The 23,723-nt window shown below is 42.0% G+C and overlaps 1 protein-coding gene across 1 annotated transcript in view; it reads right to left on the reverse strand.

Annotated features, from left to right (window-relative positions):
• LOC309561715 (uncharacterized protein) overlaps positions 1–23,723 on the reverse strand; it is a gene marked incomplete at its 5' end in the record, with an annotated part of 149,264 nt that overhangs the window by 118,088 nt on the left and 7,453 nt on the right. The window contains 5 exon segments of the mRNA XM_082265701.1: positions 2,556–2,645; positions 13,351–13,505; positions 15,275–15,536; positions 17,770–17,817; positions 19,410–19,448. Of these exon segments, the coding sequence (XP_082121827.1) occupies positions 2,556–2,645; positions 13,351–13,505; positions 15,275–15,536; positions 17,770–17,817; positions 19,410–19,448 (594 nt within the window).

Below are 23,723 nucleotides of genomic sequence, written 5' to 3' on the forward strand. Positions count from 1 at the left end.
ATGGGCTTTGATTCTTACAACAAAGGTCACAGGTCACACATAAACATCATTCCTTTCACCTACATTTTTTTTATTTCTAACCTCCCACCTGTTATTGTATGTAGCATTGTACTTGATTCACATACTTATCTACCCAGCAGATCAGGCGTTGTCACACTGTGATCTGCTGCTCAAGACCTGTGCCGCCATTAAGTCCTCCATGTTCTATGATTTTGTTGTAACATGAGAAAATGGGGGGGGGGGGTAGACCTCTGATGTCTCACCTACCCTTTATTGAAGCTAATGGTGTGTAGATTGGCCAGGCAATGTGACAGCGGAAATCAGAAACGATAATTTACATTCTTCTGGGTTCCTGACCCCCTGGAGTCAGTGCCTGCTGGCCCTTTAAAGAGTTTAGAATGGTAGAAGGTGGGGTGGGGTTTATGGTCATGTGACTGTCATGATTGGCTGTCATGGTGGCCACATGATCGGAAAGTTCCCAATTGCAAGCAGTGATCAGGAGCTTTCCGTTAACTGTGCCGGGAGCGCACAGGAATATAATTGCCATAGCTAAACAACAACCACATAAACAATAACCCAGATGGTTTCCCAAAACATCACACAATGGTTTAGATAAGGAGGCACTGCTAATCCCATCATAGAGGATCCTCCAAGAGTTAGTCAAATTAGCCACTAGACAGTAACAAACGGTGAATGGGAATCCACACCTAGATAATGCATTGATTAATCAGGATCCCACTCCAGGTCAGACTGCCCGGCCCCAAGGTCACAAGGTACATTACACAATATCACAAGTATAAACACATCCCCACAGTAGCTTTCTAGCAGACAATAGGTGTATTAATTAGCACAAATATTAATGGGTGAAAGACAGGTGGCTTGAGTTGATGAGATTACCATCTGCTATGAGTTTCCCAGTGTTGAGCAGTCATGGCTGGTGTGACGGGAGTCACTTTGGGTGCGGGGTGACCAGAAAACTGGGGGGATATGGTTTGGATGGCTCCAAATGGGACAGTGATATTAAGGAATGATGTCTCTCTTGAAATATGAAGATTTTATTCCCTGTCCATTGTGAGGTCTATGACCAGGAAGTACAACTCCTAATATGGGCATTCCAGGAAGTTTAATGTGGAGACCGGCTGTCTAACTATGTTGCTTTTGTCTGAATACGTAAATTGTGATATTCTTGTCTGAGGTGGCTTTCTATTCCCCTATTGTTAAGTGTGCTAATGAACTCACCTGTTGTCTGCTAAGGGATGTATTGACACTCAGAGTAATGTGTATTGGGGGCTCGTTATGTAACCATTGTGTGATGTTGGGGGCTGGATTTGGGTCATTGTTCATGAAGTGACTGCATTACTTCTAACGTGTATATAAAGCGTGCATTCCTTTTCAATAAACAGTCTGATTCCTGCTTGACCCTCAATACAGAGCCTCGTCTCGTATGGGGGGATTATTCGTATGTGTTTCTTGTTCAGTTGAATGAAATGTCCTAAACTACTGTAATCCCTTTCATACCCGGGGTGTCGTTACAGCTGGTAATGTGCCATCTAGTCCTTTAACATTGATCCCGGGCCTAAGACTCCCAGAGTCTGGTGCCCATTTGCGTCCGCAGGTAGGGACAAGGGGGGGCAAATGCCCCCCCCCCCTGGAACCTCAACTTCCCCAAGTGATTCAAGTGATTGTTAAGCCACTTTATACCATCCTGTCTGGTCTTTTTAATAATCCTGTTTGCCCCAGAGTCTGTGTTTAAAAAAAAAAAAGCCATTCTTTACCAGTTTTCAGAGGGCCGAGGCCACTCACGTGACCCGTTGTCTCTCACCTCTCCCCATCTGACAGCTGCCTGCAGCGGAGAGGACAGAGGAGGACAGGAGAGCTATGGATGATGGAGGCATGTAAACTGACCACAGTGTCGGGGCTTAGTCACCATGGTATACCGTGGTCAGTTTACAGAGGGGAGGACATAGCCAGGCAGGATCAGCCAGATATTTTAGGTGATAGAAGGGGCCAAATTACACAGCACAAGCACTGTGTTTTGTAACATGCTTTAAGGGAACAGGATCAATTTTTTTTTTTTAGGTTAACAAATGCTTTAAAAATAAATGCTCCTGTTTGCTCTTTAAAAATGACTACTCAAAATAAGTATACGGAATAAGCCCCTCCCCTTCATGACATTGTTGAAAAAGGGGCGGAGCATGGGTGACCTTAAAATGTTGCCCCCCCCCCCTGAAAAAAGTTCTGCGGAAGCCCATGCTGGTGCCCTTGTCTTGTGGAGATATGGACTTGGATCCAAAGTAACATTACCACTCCAAGGGTCCCCAGCATACACCTTGCAAAGTGTTCCCTTAAAAGCCAGGGCCCATAGTCAGTTGTCAAGAGGCTAGCCTGCAGTCCCCTCCAAAAGCCTTTGTCCTGGGTGAGTCTCTAACAGTGCCAGCCACATGTAAATATGTGGCCTCTCGGAAGGTGGGCCTTTGCCCTGAGAAGTTGCATATTTGCACGCAATAGTGCAAAAACATATATATATATATGAACTGATGAACTGATCTCTGTACACCACCATGATACAACGCTCAACTCGTATACACACTTACCTCCATGGTGCTGTCTCTGCCACATCTGCCTGATCTTCCAACTTTCATCACCTAGAACAATTGAAGAACAAAGTTTACATTTCCCGTTGGATTCCATCAGATTCTTCATCAGAGAGAAATGTATACTAAATTCTGAAATGCCGATCTATCACAGATGAGGAGCAAATAGTTTCTACCAGGGCTTTTTTTCAGCTAGAACGTGGGGGAGCGCAGTTCCGGCACCTCTAGCACTGAATACAAGAAATGGCAAAGGGTGTTAAGGTGTGCTTGAGGATCTATTGTTGCTGGGGTTCATTTGTTGCTGGGAAGGATCTACTATAGAGGGAGGAGTCAACTGTTGGCTGCTGGAGGGTCTATTGATGCTGGCTTCTAGAAGATCTACTGTTGCTGGAGGGGTCTATTAATGTTGTGACGGATCCATTGTTGCTTGGGGGGAACTTTGCTGTGGGGGGGGGGTCTTTTGTTGCTGGCGAAAATTATTGTTGAAAGGGGGGTGTATTGTTGCTGGATGCAGAGGATATATTTCATGGCTTATCAATAAAAAATTCCATACAATTACTACAAAATGATGCTTGGTGGAACTGGGAGGTGGATAGAGGGAGTAATCAGGGGATGGTGCTCAGAGGTGGGTAGGGGCGGAGACAAGGGGTGGCTTGAAAGGGGAGTTCCTGCACCTTTTCTTTGAGAAAAAAAGCCCTGGTTTCTACTAACTGGAACCTAACTTCTAAACCTTAAATGAATCAAGACCAGACCCTTAAAGTGATATTAAAGCTTCAGCTAAAAAAAATAAAAAAACAAAGAAATCTAGGAACTCAGACTTAAAGCGATATTAAAGGTTTTTTTTTTTTTTTTTAATAACAAACGTGTCATACTTATTTGCTCTGTGTAATGGTTTTGCACAGAGCAGCCCTGATCCTTCACTTATCGAGTCCCCCCACCAGTGCTCCTGGCTCCTCCCCCTTTACCAGTGCCACCAATAGCAAGCCGTTAGCTATGGGGGCAATGGGGCGTGCTTGCTCCCGAGCCCCGCTCTATGTGTCCATAAGACACATAGAGCCGTGGCTCAGCCCCGCCCCCACTCTCTCCTCATTGACTCACTGGCTGTGATTGATAGCAGTGGGATCCAATGGCTCCCACTGCTGTGTCTCAGCTAATGAGGAGACAGAGACCCGGGACACTAGGCAGCGGGGATGCCGCCGGGCACCCACAATCGCGCCCTACTGAGAGAGAAGGACGCTCAGATGTTGTAAACACAGCTGACTGTTCTCCTTTCATAAATGATCACAGAGCGCCTGTGATCCTTCTATATAGGAACACAGGTCTCTATGATCATTTCCCAATCCCCTCCCCCCCACAGTTAGTAAACACTCCCCTAGGTTCACATTTATCCTTTTGATCACCCACTAGGTTAACCCCTTCCCTTTTCAAAATGAGTATGTTAATAAAACGATCAGGCGCCTATGGAATTATTTTTTTGGTAACACCAATAAATCATTTTTTTTTGAACACTCAGATCTGCTGCTGATCCACTATAGATGAACTATATATGGATAAAGGAATTTAAAAAAGGTCAACGCAATATCTGCTGGTTCATCGATTCAAGAATAAATAGTTATGTTATAATCTGTGGGGCTCTGTATATAAAATGCTATCCAATTAAATAAATAAAATTGAAATTAATTAAATCCACAGTTGTATGTGTATAAGTGCTAAGTGCAATGTAGAGCTTCAAATATATTCAAAACGCAACACTCAGTATGCTCAAAATAATAAACTGTTGGTGGAAGTGGACACTGTGAACGCTTAGTCAGATCTCAGCACTGATTGCACTTTATCACTGGACTTCTTTTTCATTTACATGGATTTCCTTATTATGGACTCTGGATTGTAATGCACATTTTTTTCACTATAGCATTTATTTTTGATATATCCTTTTTTTATTTATTTTTAAATTATTTATGTTTGATGTTATAACAACATAGATTTATATGTTGCACTAGCACTTTCTAACTCACAATGGTCAGAGAGTTTAATTTTGATTATTATATTTATTACATTTTTACACTGTCTATAACACATTGAGTTATTCTTACATTGTTTGAATTCATGCACTAGCACTTTATGGTTTAATATTTTGAGCATACTGAGTGTTGCATTTTGAATACATTTGAAGCTCTACATTGCACTTAGCACTTATACACATACAACTGTGGATTTAATTAATTTCAATTTTATTTATTTAATTGGATAGCATTTTATATACAGATTATAACATAACTATTTATTCTTGAATCGGTGAACCAGCAGATATTGCGTTGACTTTTTATTAAAATTCCTTTAACCCCTTCCCTGCCAATGTCATTAGTACAGTGACAGTGCGTATTTTTAGCACTGATTACTGTAGTGATGTCACTGCTCACCCCCAAAAGTGTCAAAAATGTCAGTTAGGGTTCCGATCAGTCCTCTGCAATGTCGCAGTCCCGCTAAAAATCGCTGCCACTACTAGTAAAAATAAATAAATAAATAAAAATTACATGAATCTTTCGCCTAGTTTGTAGATGCGATAACTTTTGCGCAAGCCAATCAAAATACGCTTATTGCGATTTTTTTTTTTACCAAAAATCTGTAGCAGAATACAAATTGGTCTAAAAGGATGAAAAATTTCGATTTTTAAATATTTTTAATTTGGGAATGTTATATAACAAAGTTAAAAATATTGTTCTTTTTTTCAGAAATGTCGCTCTTTTTTTTGTTTATAGCGCAAAAAATAAAAATCTCACAGGTGATCAAATACCACCAAAAGAAAGCTCTATTTGTGGGAAAAAAAGGACATCAATTTTATTTGGGTACAGCGTCGCACATCCGTGCAGTTTTTCGTTAAAGTAATGCAGTGCCGAATCGCAAAAAATGGCCTGGTTATTAAGGGGGCAAATCCTTCCGGTCCAGAAGTGGTTAAAGAACCAACCATCTACTATGAGAGGAACCATCAGGGGAGTTAACTCCTTGTGGGTCTTAGGGAGATGGTGGAACACTGGGGTGATGGGAACATTGGGAATCATCACCTTCGGGGGCCGATTCCGATATATCGGGGGAAGTGCATATCGGCCCTCGATATATCAGCTTTGCCGATAATCGGACGATCCCTAGTTTATAGCACTTTATTCTTTGAGCACGTATGATTTATTTGTTGCACCCTGGACAAAGCTCCATTTTTGGGTGAAACATGTAGGGTATTTTGGGTTCACAGGATAGGTTTTGGTGCACAATCACTTCAACATGGGGATATATTTGATCAGTCTGGCTAATTTCCTAGATCAGGGATATGATTGATTAGTATACTTTTGCATAGGGCAGTTTTTCAGTTTTTGGGTCCAGTTAGAATAGGAACATTAGGGACACTTTTTCAGGAGTGCCTTTGAATAGGGAGGACATTTGGAGGCAGGTAAATCTGAGACCTCCCCAATATACTCCTTCTAATTGCTGCAGTGCAGATAGAGGTAACCAGACTGAGAGAAATACTTTGAATTTACCCTTCCCTATAAGTTAAAACACATACACCCAACAAATCAATCTAACAAAGTCCTAATAATCTTTAGGTGTTGTCCCTAGGGCTTTTGGTGTGTGGGCAACCCAATATCTATTTCGCAAACAAACCTAGAGCTGACCCGTAACCTCAACCTTACCAGTAACACTGTAAACTGGAATCTAACTTCTAAACCTCAGATTAACCTAGACCAGACCCTTAACCTAAACCTTACTGGTGGCCCTAACGCTCTAAACTGTAACCTAACTTCTAAACTCCAATGGGAACTTAGATCAGACCCTAACCTCAACCTTACCGGTAACCAGGGCCGGATTAAGAGCATCATGGGCTTGGTGTTGAGGATTTTGAAGGGCCTTAAGGGCCGTGCCTTGGCATGCACCCAGAGGAGGAAGGGTGCAGCCATGCATGCCTAATTCAACATGGGATGCTGTCTCTGAAGCCCATAAACACATCCATGCAACTGTCCCTCCTTGTCCGGCCTTCGCGCTGTGTGGGGAGGTTCTGAGGGTGCTGCCTGGGGAAGCGAGCATAGAAGCCAGACTTCTGTGTTTACAAGTGACAGAAGAGCGGTAACAGTGAATATGGCCAACCCGGGGCCTATATAAAAGGTAGGGGCCTGGAGCTGCAGCTCCAATAGCCCCTACGTTAATCTGGCCCTGCCGGTAACCCTAACACTCTAAACTCTGGCCTAACTTCTATACCTCAAATTAACCTAAACCAGACCCTTAACCTCAACCTTACCAGTAACTCTTCATTTCAAACAGTAGCCTAACTTCTGAGCCTTGTATTAACCTAGACCAGATCCATAACCTCAACGATACTGGTAGCATTAGAGTCTTAAACTGTAACCTACCTTCTAAACCTCAAAGGAACCTAGACCAGGCCCCTAACTTAAACCTTACCAGTAACTCTAGTGCTCTAAACTGTAACCTACCTTCTAAACCTCAAAAGTAACCTAGATCAGACCCTTAACCTCAACCTTACTGGTAACCCTAACACTCCAAACTGTAGCGCACCTTTTAAACCTGGTATTAACCTGGACCAGATACTTAACCTCAACTGTACTGCTAGCACTAGAGCTCTAAACTGTAACCTAACTTCTAAACCTCAGATTACCTAAACCAGACCATTAACCTCAACCTTACCGGTGACCCTAATGTTCTAAACTATAACCTCATTTCTAACCTTAAATGAACCTAGATCAGACCCTTACCCATAAGTATCACAGCCTTTGCTCAATACTTTGGTAAGGCACCTTTGGCACCAATTACAGCCTCCAGTATTTCTGAGTATGATGCTACAAGCTTGGCACTCCTATTTTTGGGAAGTTTCTCCCATTATTCTTTGCAGGACCTTTCAAGCTCCATCAGGTTGGATGGGGGAGGGTTGGTGCACAGCCATTTTCAGATCTCTCCAGAGATTTTCAATCAGGTTCAGCTCTGGGCTTTGACTGGGCCACTCAAGGTAATTCACAGAGTTGTTCCGTAGCCACTCCTTTGTTATCTTGGCTGTGTGCTTAGGGTCGTTGTCCTTTCAGAAGATTAACCTTTTCCCCAGTCTGAGGTCCAGAGTGCTCTGCAGCAGGTTTCCATCAGGGATGTCTCTGTACATTGCTGCATTCATCTTTCCCTCCATCCTGACTAGTCTCCCAGTTCCTGCCTCTGAAAAACATCCCCACAGAATGATGCTGCCACTGCAATGCTTCACTGTAGGGATGGTATTGGCCAGGTGATGAGCGGTGCCTGGTTTCCTCCAGACACAACGCTTGCCATTCAGGCCAAAAAGTTCAATCTTTGTTTCATTAGACCAGATCATTTTTTTTCTCATGGTCTAAGAGTCCTACAGGTGCCTTTTGGCAAACTCCAGGCGGGCTGTCATGCGCCTATTACTGAGGAGTGGCTTCCATCTGGCCACTCTACCATACAGGCCTGATTGGTGGAGTGCTACAGAGATGGTTGTTCTTCTGGAAGGTTCTCCTCTCCCCTCAGAGAAATGCTGGAGCTCTGTCAGAGTGACCATCGGATTCTTGGTCATCTACCTGCCTAAGGCCCTTTTCCTCTGAACACTTAGTTTGGCCAGGTGGCCCACTGTAGCAAGAGTCCTGATGCTTCCAAACACCAATTTATGGGTGATGGAGGCCACTGTGCTCATTGGGACCTTCAATGCATGCAGAAATTTCCCCCGATCTGTGCCTCCATACAATCCTGTCTAAGAAGACTACAGACAATTCCTCGGACTTCATGGCTTGGTTTGTGCTCTGAAAAGCCCTGTTAACTCTGGGACCTTATAGAGACAGGTTTGTGCCTTTTCAAAGCATGTCCAATCAACTGTATTCACAACAGGTGGAGTCCAATCAAGTTGTAGAAACATCTCAAGGATGATCAGTGGAAACAGGAGGCACCTGAGCTCAATTTTGAGTGTCATGGCAAAGGCTGTGATACTTATGTACATGGGAATTTTTCTTTTATTATTTTTAATAAATCTGCAAAGATTTCAAACAAACTGGGGGATTGTTTGTAGGATGTTGAGAAAAATAATGAATTTAATCTGTTTTGGAATAAGGCTGTAACATAACAAAATGCGGAAAAAGTGAAGCGCTGTGAATACTTTCTGGATTCACTGTATTTATTAGAAATGTTATTGATTACTTAGTTTATTTTATTATTTTATTTTTTTTTTAATAATCAAAAATAAATGTGTTTCCCTTATTTTAATACATTTGTCTTGTCGGGATTATTGGGGGGTGATTAATATAATAATAATAGGTAAAAAAAAATGGATTTAAAAAGCCATGTATATTTCATATTATGCATATACGATTCTGAATGATGCAGTTTCCATTTTGTTTAAGGTGAAGGAGAGTTCATCTGTACTTGTTAAACAAAATGTCTCTTACAAGCTTACAATAGTGTCTTATAATTTCAACAGAGGTCTTTGTATCTATGTAATCTATGTAATCGTGAATAAGGTGATACATTGACATCTCTATCAGATAAGACTCAGCCGGCCTGACGCTATACCAGATGTTAAGGGGATGGTACAACAAAAGAAAGGGGTTCCCCTAAGGGGTTGGGACTTTTTAGGCACTCAGATTAGTGTGAGACAAGTAAGGTAGTAGAGTATGTTTTGAAAAAATATAACAAATATTTTATTATGCAACAGAGTCTAAAAACAGCAAATATTGTACATAGAATATACACAAACAGAAAATGCAATACAGTACAGCAACAGAGACGTGCAAGTAAGTTCACAGTAAGTTCACACCCAAATACCCAACGCGTTTCGAAGCTATTCGCTTCTTCTTCAGGGGTAATGTAAAATATTGCACATAAATCTTTGTAAGGTCTCTGTCTGTATTAGAAGAGATTCTGCATGCATGGATTTAAAATCAGTTCGGCAGGCTCAGCATTCTCCCTGTGTGTCCACTAGGGGGTATAGATCAAAAATAGGTGCGTACAAGGTCACAGAGACCTTGCACGCACCTACATGGAATGCTTCATCCACCGTGCTTCTGTCACGGTAACACTTCGGTCTGGCTTCACCTCGGATTTTTTGAACAAATTGAAACAGCCCTATCATCTTTTCTACACCTGAGCCTGTTTTTGATTTGGACTCCAGCCGCACACAGCTCCCCCTGGATGGGTTTGTGTGAGCTCCACACAAATTGTGAAAGGGGTTCACCCCTCTAGATACAGGTCTCTGTGACCTTGTACGCACCTATTTTTGATCTATACCCCCTAGTGGACACACAGTGAGAATGCTGAGCCTGCTGAACTGATTTTAAATCCATTCATGCAGAATCTCTTCTAATACAGACAGAGACCTTACAAAGATTTATGTGCAATATTTTACATTACCCCTGAAGAAGAAGCGAATAGCTTCGAAACGCGTTGGATATTTGGGTGTGAACTTACTTGCACGTCTCTGTTGCTGTACTGTATTGCATTTTCTGTATGTGTATGATCTATGTACAATATTTGCTGTTTTTAGACTCTTTGTTGCATAATAAAATATTTGTTATATTTTTTCAAAACATACTCTACTACCTTACTTGTCTCACACTAATCTGAGTGCCTAAAAAGTCCCAACCCCTTAGGGGAACCCCTTTCTTTTGTTGTATTTGCTTACCTGGGATGTGGCACCTCCTCCTCTAGGGGGCTTTGGCTGAGGATAACCTTTTGTCCTTAAGGGGATGGTAGTGCCAGTCTGTCTATAAGTATTTAACAATGGACAATACCCCAGTATACTCTAGCAGACATTTAAAGATGACCTATATAAGTTTTAAAAGATACATCATTATGTGTGTGAAGATATTAGCACTAATTATGTCATTATATTATGTAAGGCATATACATATATATTTAGGAATGTTATATCACATTTTGGGTTTATATTCTTAAAGTAGTAATCTTACTTAGAATACATTATTATTAAGTGTAAGAACATATGTATCTCGTCACTAATTACCTCATTTCAGAGAAGTTTGTGTGTAGGCCTAGTGTACGTTTTTATGAAACTATAGATCTTCCAAACCTAGACTAAATGTCTGACAGTTATGGCATGGTCAAATAATTAATGGACTTTCACTAGCCAGAGGTCAAAGAGGTCATCAGATAAGGATATAGTGGTAATTACCGTATTTATCGGCGTATATCACGCACCTTTTCCTCCTAAAAATGGAGGAAAAAGCAGCAGTGCGTGTTATACGCCGATATTAAAAAAAAAAAAAACGGCCAGGAAGCATTGCCGAGAGCAGAAGGGGCGGGCCGGGCCGGGCCAAGGAGAAGGAAGGACGAGCTGTCATAAGAGCAGAAGGGGGCGGGCCGAGCCGAGGAGAAGAGAGAACGATCGAGCGCAGTCATCGGAAGTCCCGCCTCCTCTGCCGAGACGTGTGGCGTCTCGGCAGAGGAGGCGGGACTTCCGAAGACTGCGCTCGCTCGTTCTCCCTTCTCCTCGGCTCGGCCCGCCTCCTTCTGCTCTTATGACAGCTGCAGCTCGTCCTTCCTTCTCGGCCCGGCCCGCCCCTTCTGCTCTCTGCGCTGCTTCCCGGTCTTTTTCAAAACAAATGAGGTCAGTTCCAATGGCACTTGCGATGCTGCATATTTGGACATTGCGCTTGCGAGGCTGCTTATATGGACACTTGGTGGGCTGCATGTATGGACACTGCTGGTGGGCGGCATTCATTGACACTGCTGGTGGGCTGCATTCATTGACACTGCTGGTGGGCTGCATATATTGAGGCTGGATATATGGACACTGCTGGTGGGCTGCATTTATGGACACTGCTGGTGGGCTGCATGTATGGACACTGCTGGTGGGCTGCATTCATTGACACTGCTGGTGGGCTGCATGTATGGACACTGCTGGTGGGCTGCATGTATGGACACTGCTGGTGGGCTGCATTTATGGACACTGCTGGTGGGCTGCATTTATGGACACTGCTGGTGGGCTGCATTTATGGACACTGCTGGTGGGCTGCATTCATTGACACTGCTGGTGGGCTGCATATATTGAGGCTGGATATATGGACACTGCTGGTGGGCTGCATTTATGGACACTGCTGATGAGGATGCATTCATGGGCACTGGTGAGATATCATTTGATTTTAAAAAAAAAATGTTCTGAGTTCAAAGCTGTTTATGTTAAATTTAAGCTTTTTTCCTGAAATTTCTCTCCAAATATTGGGGTGCGTGTTATACGCCGGGCGTGTTATACGCCGATAAATACAGTATGTTAAAAACAAAATTTAATGAACGGTACGATACTGCCCTCTATAGACGAAATACCAAATGCAGTCTTGGGATTATTCAGATATTCCCATATAGAAATATTATATTGTATTAAAAATAATTATTATTGAAATGGTTTACCAGATCCAATAATTGCCAGAGAATGATGGAGATACAGATGGACATTTATGTATGTACTGGGAGTATGGACAAAGTTTTATGTTGTGTTTTGTGATTACTCTTACATATAGAGAAATCATCCTTTAATTTTATTATACATACATTGGGTTAATTATCAGGAGAGGTGTGTCTATGACCTCACCAGTTTAGGTATAGAATATCCCAACCAATGGGGATAATGTTTCATCCCTCTGGGTTTAACTTATGGTAATTTCTATAGCCCTTTGTTCATACCATACAAAAGAACAACCCAGATGAGAGATAGACACACATTACATTACACTACTGACAACACACCTTACACTTACATCACACACGCTACTATGTCCATCTGTAGACTCATCCAGACATACTCCACCTTGATCCATCATTCATCTGAAACTTGAGGGACGCCAAACGAAACTCCTCCCTCACTGGCATCCATCTTAGGACTCTGGTAACGACCATTTGAAGCTAGCTGCCATCTTAAGTGTGGTAAATATGCCTTGCTGTATTATTTGATTTTATTCTATATTGTTTATTTCCTTCCTTATATGTTTTATATTGCATATTTAAGGGTAATAAGATTACAATCCCAGCCGTATAAACCATGGTAGATTTTTCTCTAAAAAGCTGATTTTTGTTTTTATAGATTTTTATTAATATCAGATTTAGTGCATTATTTGCAATTTTAAGTCTTCCTTTTTGCATGGCTTATTCTCACTCCATCTGCAGTGGAATGACTTTCGGCCGTGTGATTCACAGACAATTATGGTCTGTTTATATAGAACAGTTACCTATGGCTTATGCTATACCTGGGAAGAAATGGTAATCTTGCTTTCGTTTTACTTTCACTTTGTTTTACTTTCACTTTCATTATTGAGCTAAACATCACATTGCATTGATTGTTTGAAGTTAGTATTTTATGTAGAGTTGTTTCTTTGTGTCACTTCTTGTTTGATCATATATTGTGATTACATGTCTTGAGAATAAATATTTTTATATATTCCATACTGTAGACTGTACTCACTAAGATTGGTATATGCTTTTAAAAAGAAATTAATCAATTAAAAAGAATTCACGACATATTGATTTGTGGAATAGGTGAAGACTCTTCTTTCTCATAGATCTTTGCTTATTAACCATAAATAGACACTGTTATATTCAGAGCAGTATAAATTTCTGACATAATGAAGTACGAGCGCGAGATATTATTATTAAATATTCTTACAGTCTGCATAAAAAAAATAAGACATCATAAGAATGGTTTACAATTTCACAGAATATCATTAGGAAAAAATTCAATCAGAAATCTCTCTCTTACCTGACTGATTTCTGGGCTCTCCAAACACCTGAACTTCACACAAGGTCAGAGATACGTTCTTCCCCCGCATTGCAATGGTGACAAACTGTCCCTCCATTCCATGGCAGGTAAAGGAGTAGGTTTCTCCAAGACCGATCGATGACACAACACCACATCTATAAGAAATGTTGAACCTAAAGTGTATCTATTGCCAAAACCTTTTTTTTTTTTTACAGTAGGGAAAGATCAGAACCTCGGTCAGATTTATATTGATGTTATTATCCCTAATGGGTAGGGTCACACTCAATCTGTCCAGTTTACCATTTTCTATTACCAATACAGAAAGGGATGGCAAAATCCAAACTTTTAGAGGTTTAAGAGATTTGGTTAAATCTTCCGGGGGGGGGGGGGGGGGGCACCAATTTGTTTTACAACCGCGTAAAAAAATAATTTCCATCAATTCCTGTTGTGTCTCTGAAACAGAATGTGATGAGAAATCTCCTTAACAGGACACAAAAAAATAAACTGAAACAAATCCTAATGCCTAAGCCCAACTTTGCAACTTTGACACGTGTTAGTAAGTCCGTACATATCATCCTCTTCAGAGCGGAGAAAAAGAAAACTAAAGCTATAGACAATGAACTCAACCCAGTATGGAAAGAGCTTCTGGAGTTTGATCTGAAGGGAATACCCCTGGACTACTCCTCGACGTTGGAGGTCACCGTCAAAGACTTTGAAACAATCGGAAAAGACAAGAGTCCATAAGCCTTACATGGTGCAGCAGAGCATTCTTGATTTCCTGATTACTGTAAGATGCGTTACACTGGGTCCTACATCTAAGCGTGTGTGGCCGTTCCATTAAGTTGGAGGCCTCAGCTTCTGGTAAGCTGCCACTTTGATTGTACTATCACGGATGTATTCCTATCTTGTCTTGGGATTCAAACCTCCCGCTCTGACATCACCTTTCTGGGATTTGTGCTTTGTTATTGGATCACCTAAGGACTTTTTGATCTATGGTTATTCGTTTATATCTATATTCACTGATACACTATATTTCACTGATTTGATTACACCAATCTTTATCATTTCTTTGTATATTTAACTCTATTCATTATATACACTGTATGGTTATACCATATCTGTTAGCGCTACACTATTTTGGTTTTATATTTTGTTGATTTGCTATTGATCAAGTGTTTTCAGCTGCTTTCACCACCATAATTTTGCACATTCACAATTTTGCTTGCTAGTTTAGCGCAGGATTTTTTGGAATTTTAATAAAAATGACATACAGTAAATCTTTCCTGTAGTTAGTAAACGCATTAACTTTTGCGCAAACCAATCAAAATACACTTATTGCGATTTTTTTTTACCAGAAATATGTAACAGAAAACAAATTGGCCTAAAATGTTAAAACATTTTGATTTTTACATTTTTTTTGAGAATTTCATATAAAAATTTTTTAAAAATATTGTTAATTTTTTCAAAATTGACGCTCTTTGTTTGTTTATAGCGCAAAAAGTAAAAATCGCACAGGTGATCAAATACCACCAAAAGAAAGCTCTATTTGTGAGAAAAAGGACGTCAATTTTGTTTGGGTACAGCGTCGCATGACCGCGCAATTATCTGTTAAAGTCACGCAGTGCTGAATCGCAAAATAGGGCCTGGTATTTTGAACAGCCAAATCCTCCGGTCTGAGCGTGGTTCATGTATGTATTATTGATCAATGTATGATGTAATCTTATCTCCAGCAAAGATAGACATATTATGAAATCCTCACAATCAATGATGAATGTTTTTCTATTCCCATGTAGGGTGTGTGCTGCAGACAGAGTCAAAAACAAAAGTTCTGATCCATGTTCACCGCCAAGAGGTCTATAGATTTCACAATACTTGCAGAGGTCGGCCTTTTTTAATAGCCAAAATAATGATGTTATCGACGTACCTGGGATTCTCCCTCCAGTCTGCGAGGTTTCCTATTTGAATTTCAGCGCTGCTCAGGTCCTCGGCACAACAATCTCTTCTGTTTGTAATGGTCACAGAGAAGATAACGTGGTTGGATCCTAGATCTAGATTCCACCAGGGCCCATATTCCACTTTAGTTGAAGCACATTGAGAAGAGAGCTCGCCATCGGTTGCATATCTGGAAGCTGCTCTCTCCTTAGTGCTGGACTGAGATGTTTTTCCTTTGGGAGCCACATTGTACGCTAAAAAAATTTGTTTCATGTGTTATCTTTATGATGTAATATCTTACTAATGAGGTGCATTCAAAACAACTAATTTTGAAACTTCACCCTTCTGCTCATTGTTATTGCAGCTCAGATTTCAGTTACAGTGCACATCTGATCTAATCAAGAAAGCATTTATGAGACTGCTGGGCATTCATTCAGTCAGTGCCTGATCTTGTCTGATCAACAAGCTGCCCTGTCTGCTGAATCCCTTGATTCTGATTTATATCTGTGCATGCCCTGGATTATTCCTAAAAAATATTTGGATGCTATACTTGGCCTGTCTCCTCTTCTCCTCATCATCAGCCTGTTATCCCTGCTATAGATTGTCAGCATTCTGTTTACCTGTCTGGAATTTGACTCTGCTGGATCAGTTTTTCTGTGAGGGATCTGATTATCAGACTGCTAACTTTACTATTGGCTGCTTTAAAATCACATGTGTGGTTGAGTCCTTTCTAAAGTGCTCCTTAAAATAAGCCAGATAGACTCTCTTGCAGAGCTGGCGCTAGACTATTTTGTGCCCTAGGCAAGACCAGCTACTTGCGCCCCCCGAGAGAGAGAGGAGAGGTTGAGGGAGTGCTGAAAAAGGGAGGGCTGAGATAGGGAAGGGAGAGGGAGTGCTGAGAGAGAGGGGAGCTGAGAGAAGAAGGGGAGAAGGAGGGCTGAGAGAGTGGGGGCTTAGAGAGGGGGGCTGAGAGAGGGAGGGGAGAGGGAGAGCTGAGAGAGAGGAGGAGTTGAGCGAAGGGGGCTGAGAGAGAGGGGGGTTGAGGGGGAGCTGCGAGGGGTTGCTGAGAGAGAGGGGGGCTGAGAGAGGGGAGGGCTAAGAGAGAGGGAGGGGAGAGGGCGGGCTGAGAGGGGGGGCTGAGAGAGAGGGGGGCTAAAAGAGGTGGCTTAGAGAGGGGAGGGCAGAGGGAGGACTGAGAGAGAGGGGGCTGAGAGAGGGAGGGGAGTGGGAGGGCTGGGAGAGAGGGGGACTGAGAGAGGGAGGGCTGAGAGAGTGGGGGCTTAGAGAGGGGGGGCTGAGAGTGGGAGAGGGAGGGATGAGAGAGGGGGGATTGAGAGAGAGGGGGGTTGAGAGAGGAAGGTTTGAGAGAGGGAGGGCTGAGAGAGAGCGGGGTTGATGGGGGCTGAGAGAGGGAGGGCTGAGAGGGGGAGGGCTGACAGAGAGAGAGGGGGATTAAGGGGGGCTGAGAGAAAAGGGTGCTGGGAGAGGGGGGCTGAGAGAGGGGGAGAGGAGGGCTGAGAGAGGGGGGAGAGGGAGGGCTGAGAGGGGGACTTAGAGAGAGGGGGCTGAGAGAGGGAGGGGAGAGGGTTAGTTTGAGATAGGACATAGGGGGCTTAGAGAGGGAGACCAGAGAGAGGGCTGAGAGAGGGGGGACTGAAAGTGGGGGGCTTAAAGAGGAGAGGGCTGAGAGAGAGGGGGCTGAGAGAAGGAGGAGAGAAGGAGGACTGAGAGAGAGGGGTCTGAGAGAGGGAGGGAAGAGGAAGGACTGAGAGAGGGAGGGGAGAGGGGAGTGAGGGTGGAGATGAGAGAGACCCCTAGTCCTGTCCCTATCTACAGTCCCTCCTTCTGTCCCATTGTCCCAGTCTCTCTCTGCATATCTGCTGGCCAGGTCTGTGTATGAAGGTGGATTGTACCTTCCATGCCATGATGCCAGTCTGTTTCCTTGAACTGCTTTAATCCTTCCAGTTCCAGTGGAAGTGCGTGGTCAGCGTGGCGAGGTCAAGGAGGCGGTGCCCTAGTGGAGCTCTTCTCCTGAGTCCCAGGCTCTCAGGCCTATCTGCCCTTAGCTGGCCCCTCGCTTATCACTGTTGTGTGGTGATGAATGCCTGGCTGCCTGCACCATAAGGGTTCTGCTGATTGCTGCCATGCCACCACAGACAGGAATGGTGCTAGACAGCCGGGTAGAGGATGAGGGGCACTAACAAGCTCCAGGCACCCTCTCCTCCCCAGTGGAGAGTAGGTAAGCCAGCAGATGTGGCTGCACCCTAGCTAGCAGTGTGCCCTAGGCAGCTGCCTAGTTTGCCTAGTGGTAGTGGCGGCCCTGCCCTCTTGTTGCCCCAGCTCTTCATTGAAAGCCATATTTTCAGAAAAAACATGTATTTGTAATGAGATTTTTAAAAGAGAAAGCAAGAGGACTACAGACTGTGAAGAAAATCGTAAAGACCACGTCTTATTTTTTATATGGCGCGCCAAGACAATAAAAGTTACCTGGAGAGGAGAGTTTTCTGATGGCTTCTACTTCAGACTCCCAAAGGTCTAGAAAAAATTGAAGGTAGAACTTAAACCACATTCAAAGATCAAGTACATCTGAAGGGATGCTGGAGACACCCTCCATTCACACAACACAAGAATTATGGGATGTTTGCCTCTACTGTCTGCTTCCCAAGGAATTTTATACTACTAGATAATTAACTCCCATTTACTGCTCCTTCCAGGATAGTTATGAACTAAAGAAATCATACATTTAGGGATGCAAACTGCTGAGTATGTGTAAAATTATATTTAGGACATATCTGGTCTATAAACCAGAGGCTCTGGGAGGACAGTTGGATACATGGTTCTATATTTAGGATGTATCTTGTCTATAAGAGCCCTTAGCTCTGGATGGACAGTTGGATGAATGGCTCTATATTTAGGATGTAACTAGTCTATAAACCAGAGGTTCTGGATGGACAGTTGGGTACATGGTTCTATATTTAGGATGTAACTAGTCTATAAACCAGAGGCTCTGAATGGACAGTTGGATACATGGTTCTATATTTAGGATATATCTTGTCTATAATAGCCCTCAGCTCTGGATGGAAAGTTGGATGAATGGTTCTATATTTAGGATGTATCTGATCTATAAACCAGAGGCTCTGGATGGACAGTTGGATAAATGGTTCTATATTTAGGATGTATCCAGTCTATAAAACAGAGGCACTGGATGGACAGTTGGATAAATGGTTCTATATTTAGTATGTATCTTGTCTATAAGAGCCCTTAGCTCTGGATAGACAGTTGGATGAATGGTTCTATATTTAGGATGTAACTAGTCTATAAACCAGAGGCTCTGGATGGACAGTTGGATACATGGTTTTATATTTAGGATATATCTTGTCTATAAGAGCCCTCAGCTCTGGATTGACAGTTGGATGAATGGTTCTATATTTAGGATGTATCTGATCTATAAACCAGAGGCTCTGGATGGACAGTTGGATAAATGGTTCTATATTTAGGGTGTATCTGATCTATAAACCAGAGGTTCTTGATGGACAGTTGGATAAATGGCTCTATATTTAGGATGTATCTGATCTATAAACCAGAGGCTCTGGATGGTCAGTTGGATGAATGGTTCTATATTTAGGATGTATCTGATCTATAAACCACAGGCTCTGGATGGACAGTTGGATAAATGGTTCTATATTTAGGATGTATCCAGTCTATAAAACAGAGGCTCTGGATGGACAGTTGGATAAATGGTTCTATATTTAGTATGTATCTTGTCTATAAGAGCCCTTAGCGCTGGATAGACAGTTGGATGAATGGTTCTATATTTAGGATGTAACTAGTCTATAAACCAGAGGTTCTGGATGGACAGTTAGATAAATGGTTCTATATTTAGGATGTATCTAGTCTATAAACCAGAGGCTCTGGATGGACAGTTGGATACATGGTTTTATATTTAGGATATATCTTGTCTATAAGAGCCCTCAGCTCTGGATTGACAGTTGGATGAATGGTTCTATATTTAGGATGTATCTGATCTATAAACCAGAGGCTCTGGATGGACAGTTGGATAAATGGTTTTATATTTGGCACTAAATTAAATATATGGTAGAATAATAGAAGAATGTTGTAATACTCACTTCCAATATCAGGGCTTGTTTCCACTTGAGTAGGAGGGCCTACAACAAATAATGACGCTTTTTAATATAACATAAAATCTTTTTTTTTTTTTTTTTTTTTTTAAGTTAGGATTTCAAACTCCAACTCTTAAAACATTTAAATAAGAACTCCAGGAACAACAAAAATGTAACCCTGCCTACAGTAAAACATGTGAAATGAGGCGCTATCCATCTGTCTGTATTCATTTTCCGGAGATCTTGCTCCATAACGTTTTATACCTGACCCTGACCACATCCTGCTTTCCAGAACCCATCAGCCATTCTATTCACTGAGGTTTTTGTATTCCCACCACCACAAATTAAATATATGAGCATGGAGTGGCTGAAAACGGATTAAAAATTACACAGATGCTGCCCTAAGCACAATTAAAAATAGGCACCCACCCCCCCCACATCTAAATTTGTCCCGCCACAGCCACTTTAAAAGTGCACACGCCCGTGCAACAGGAGAAGGTAGCGGGAGGGGGGACATCCCCTACCGCTGCTTGTAGTAGCAATTGAGCGGCCAGTAAGCCACATGGAATGTATAAACATATTACACCAATAATAATAGAAGAAAAAGGATTGACGTCCTCCACCTGACGCATTTTGGGGCTTTCACAGCTCCTTCTTCAGGGGTGTGGTTGTCATCAACCTTATAGATTCCATTGGTTTATAAAGCATTTCTATGTTTGAGGGGTTCTAAGTGCTTTTCTAGGAAAAAATACAGACTGTTACATTTATATGAGAAGTGCCAGAAAAGGCCGGGTCTGGAAATTGACCAAAAACTATCAGTGATGGTTCACACACATGCGATGCGGGAATCCTGAAAATCCACTGTGGGGTTCCCGCAACGCACTCAACTCGCAGGCAGTTCACACCGCCATATGCAAATCACTGGGGGTGTCAATACAAAGTGAACGACACCCCAGATCAGTTCGCATATCGCAGTGTGAACTGTCAGTTTGGACCGAACACCCAGGCGATCCGATTCTGGTGCGGACCCAAAAAAGGGTCCTGTGCGAGTTTGGTCCAAATGCGATGCAAATTCAGCAAAACAATCTGTATGGCTGAATTTGCATCACACAGACATGGCATGTGATTTGTAGAGCAGTGAGCTCCGAATCACATGCAATGTCTGTCATCGTTATAGTGTGAACCGACTCTTAGACTTAAACTCACCCGCCACTTTATTAGGTTCACCTGTTCAATTGTTTGGTAACACAAATTGCTAATCAGCCAATCACATGGCAGCAACTCAATGCATTTAGACACCTAGATGTAGTGAAGGTGACTTGCTGAAGTTCAAACTGAGCACCAGAATTGGGAAGAAAGGGGCTTGAAGTGACTGTGAACGTGGCATGGTTGTTGGTGGCAGACGGCTGGTCTGAGTATTTCTGGGAATTTTACACACAACCATCTCTCTGGATTAGGGGGTGTGTGTGATCCCTGCGCTATCTGAGGTGGCAAGAGAATCCCTGCTGCAGCGCCACTGGGACTGATACTAAAGCAGTAAACGATATAATTAAAGGAGTAGTGGTGCGCTTCAAGGGTTAGCTCTTGTGGATCTCTATTTGGGTTGGTGGTAGTGGTGTGTGTAAATCTTGATTTGAAAGTGCTCGGGCGTGATAGATTTAACATTTATATTCCAAAAAAAAATTTTAGATAATGAAAGTGCAGGTGTGTCAATCAGATCAATGCGTGTGTCAATAAATACATAAATCAATAAATATCAAGGTTTTTCTTCTTTACAAATAAATAAATATATGAATACGGTGTATGTTTTCGATGTGTGTATCAATAAATGAATAGATAAATAAATAAATAAATATCAGAGTGCTTCTTCTTTGCCAGTGAACATCAATAAATAAAATATATAAATCCAGTGTTAGTCTTCAATCTGATTCATAAACAGTAAAAGATATATATGTGCTCAAAATAAAGTGCTACATGCAATTTCTATTAAAACGGTGCTGGACGAAATATATGTAAACAGTTCAATTGCAATCCTTCAAATACCAATATCAACTGAGATAGTCCAAAAAAAAAGAAAACATATTTTAAAATATATATATAGAGAAAATCCAAAAAAAGCTTGTGTGAATACGTTCCTCGGTTATATCCCTGAGGAAGTCACGTGACCTCGTGACGTAACGCGTAGGAGGAGCCCTATACCCGGAAGTGACGTTACAACGGAGCCCGATCTCCACAGCGGAGGCTGGTTTTTTGTTTACATGCTGAATTATCATGCCCAAATTGTAAGTGCAAATCTTTATATTTTAATAAATGAGTTGGATATACTGCACCATGAATAGTCTTTGTCTCTGAGGCACACTAAAGACCGGACAAGGAGGATAGTACTAGAAAAACGATCGAGACAAACATTTATAGGAATCCAAGAAATCAGCTCCATTAAGAGAGTAAGGATCCGGATTGAGAGAAACTGAGTCTATCGTTGAGCTTGGATAGATACCAAAGGCATATTGATCTTGCCTATAAGGTGAGAGGCTAGAGCACATAGAGGTGACACACAAGGTGAAGGAGATCACAGTCACTTAATTGCATGAGTGAAGCACGGATATAAGCGAGGAACGTATTCACACAAGCTTTTTTTGGATTTTCTCTATATATATATTTTAAAATATTTTTTCTTTTTTTTTGGACTATCTCAGTTGATATTGGTATTTGAAGGATTGCAATTGAACTGTTTACATATATTTCGTCCAGCACCGTTTTAATAGAAATTGCATGTAGCACTTTATTTTGAGCACATATATATCTTTTACTGTTTATGAATCAGATTGAAGACTAACACTGGATTTATATATTTTATTTATTGATGTTCACTGGCAAAGAAGAAGCACTCTGATATTTATTTATTTATTTATCTATTCATTTATTGATACACACATCGAAAACATACACCGTATTCATATATTTATTTATTTGTAAAGAAGAAAAACCTTGATATTTATTGATTTATGTATTTATTGACACACGCATTGATCTGATTGACACACCTGCACTTTCATTATCTAAAATTTTTTTTTGGAATATAAATGTTAAATCTATCACGCCCGAGCACTTTCAAATCAAGATTTACACACACCACTACCACCAACCCAAATAGAGATCCACAAGAGCTAACCCTTGAAGCGCACCACTACTCCTTTAATTACATCTCTCTGGAATACAGAGAATGGTGGGAAAATGAGAAAATATCCAGTGAGCGGCAGTTGTGTGGAGGAAAATGCCTTGTTGATGTTAGAGGTCAGAGGAGAATGGGCAGACTGGTTCCAGATAATAGAAAGGCAACAGTTACTCAAATAACCACTTGTTACATCCAGGGTATGCAGAATACCATCTCTGAATGCACAGCACATTGAACCTTGAAGCAGATGCGCTACAGCACCAGAAGACCTCACCGGGTGCCACTCCTGTCAGCTAAGAACAGGAAACTGAGACTACAATTGGCACAGGATCACCAACATTGGACAATAGAAGATTGGAAAAATGTTGCCTGGTCTGATGAGTCTGGATTTCAGCTGTGACAGTCAGATGGTAGGGTCAGAATTTGGCGCATGGATCCATCCTGCCTTGTATCAACGGTTCAGGCTGGTGGTGTAATTGTGTGTGTGTGTGGGGGGGGGGGGTGTAACGGTTCAGGCCGGTGGTGGTGGTGTAATGGTGTGGGGATATTTTCTTGGCACACTTTGGGCCCCTTAGTACCAACTAAGCATGGTTTAAATGCTAAGGCCTACCTGAGTATTGTTGCTGACCATGTCCATCCCTTTATGACCACAGTGTCCCCATCTTCTGATGGCTCCTTCCAGCAGGATAATGCACCATGTCACAAAGCTCCAATCATCTCACCACTGGTTTCTTCACCATGACAATGAGGTCACTGTCGAAATCCAAAATTTGAGACCGCACTCAAGGAATGTGTTGAAATCATAAGATATCCTTTATTCTTCATAAATGAAATGGACAGACAGTGTGCAGACAGACGTGCCAGGTTGACGCGTTTCACGACGCTATAGGTTGCTTGAGTAAGCGACCTACAGTGTCATGAAACGCGTCAACCTGGCACGTCTGTCTGCACACTGTCTGTCCATTTCATTTATGAAGAATAAAGGATATCTTTTGATTTCAACACATTCCTTGAGTGCGGTCTCAAATTTTGGATTTCTACAGTTCCTGGATTACGGATCTGACCTGCACCAGGTTTTGGAACACACACCTGAGCGGCTTTTCCCCCCCCTACTGCTTCAATGAGGTCACTGTCCTCCAATGGCC

This window comes from Pelophylax lessonae (assembly GCF_965119305.1).
Source record: "Pelophylax lessonae genome assembly, chromosome: 8".
NCBI classification, from domain to species: Eukaryota; Metazoa; Chordata; class Amphibia; order Anura; family Ranidae; genus Pelophylax; species Pelophylax lessonae.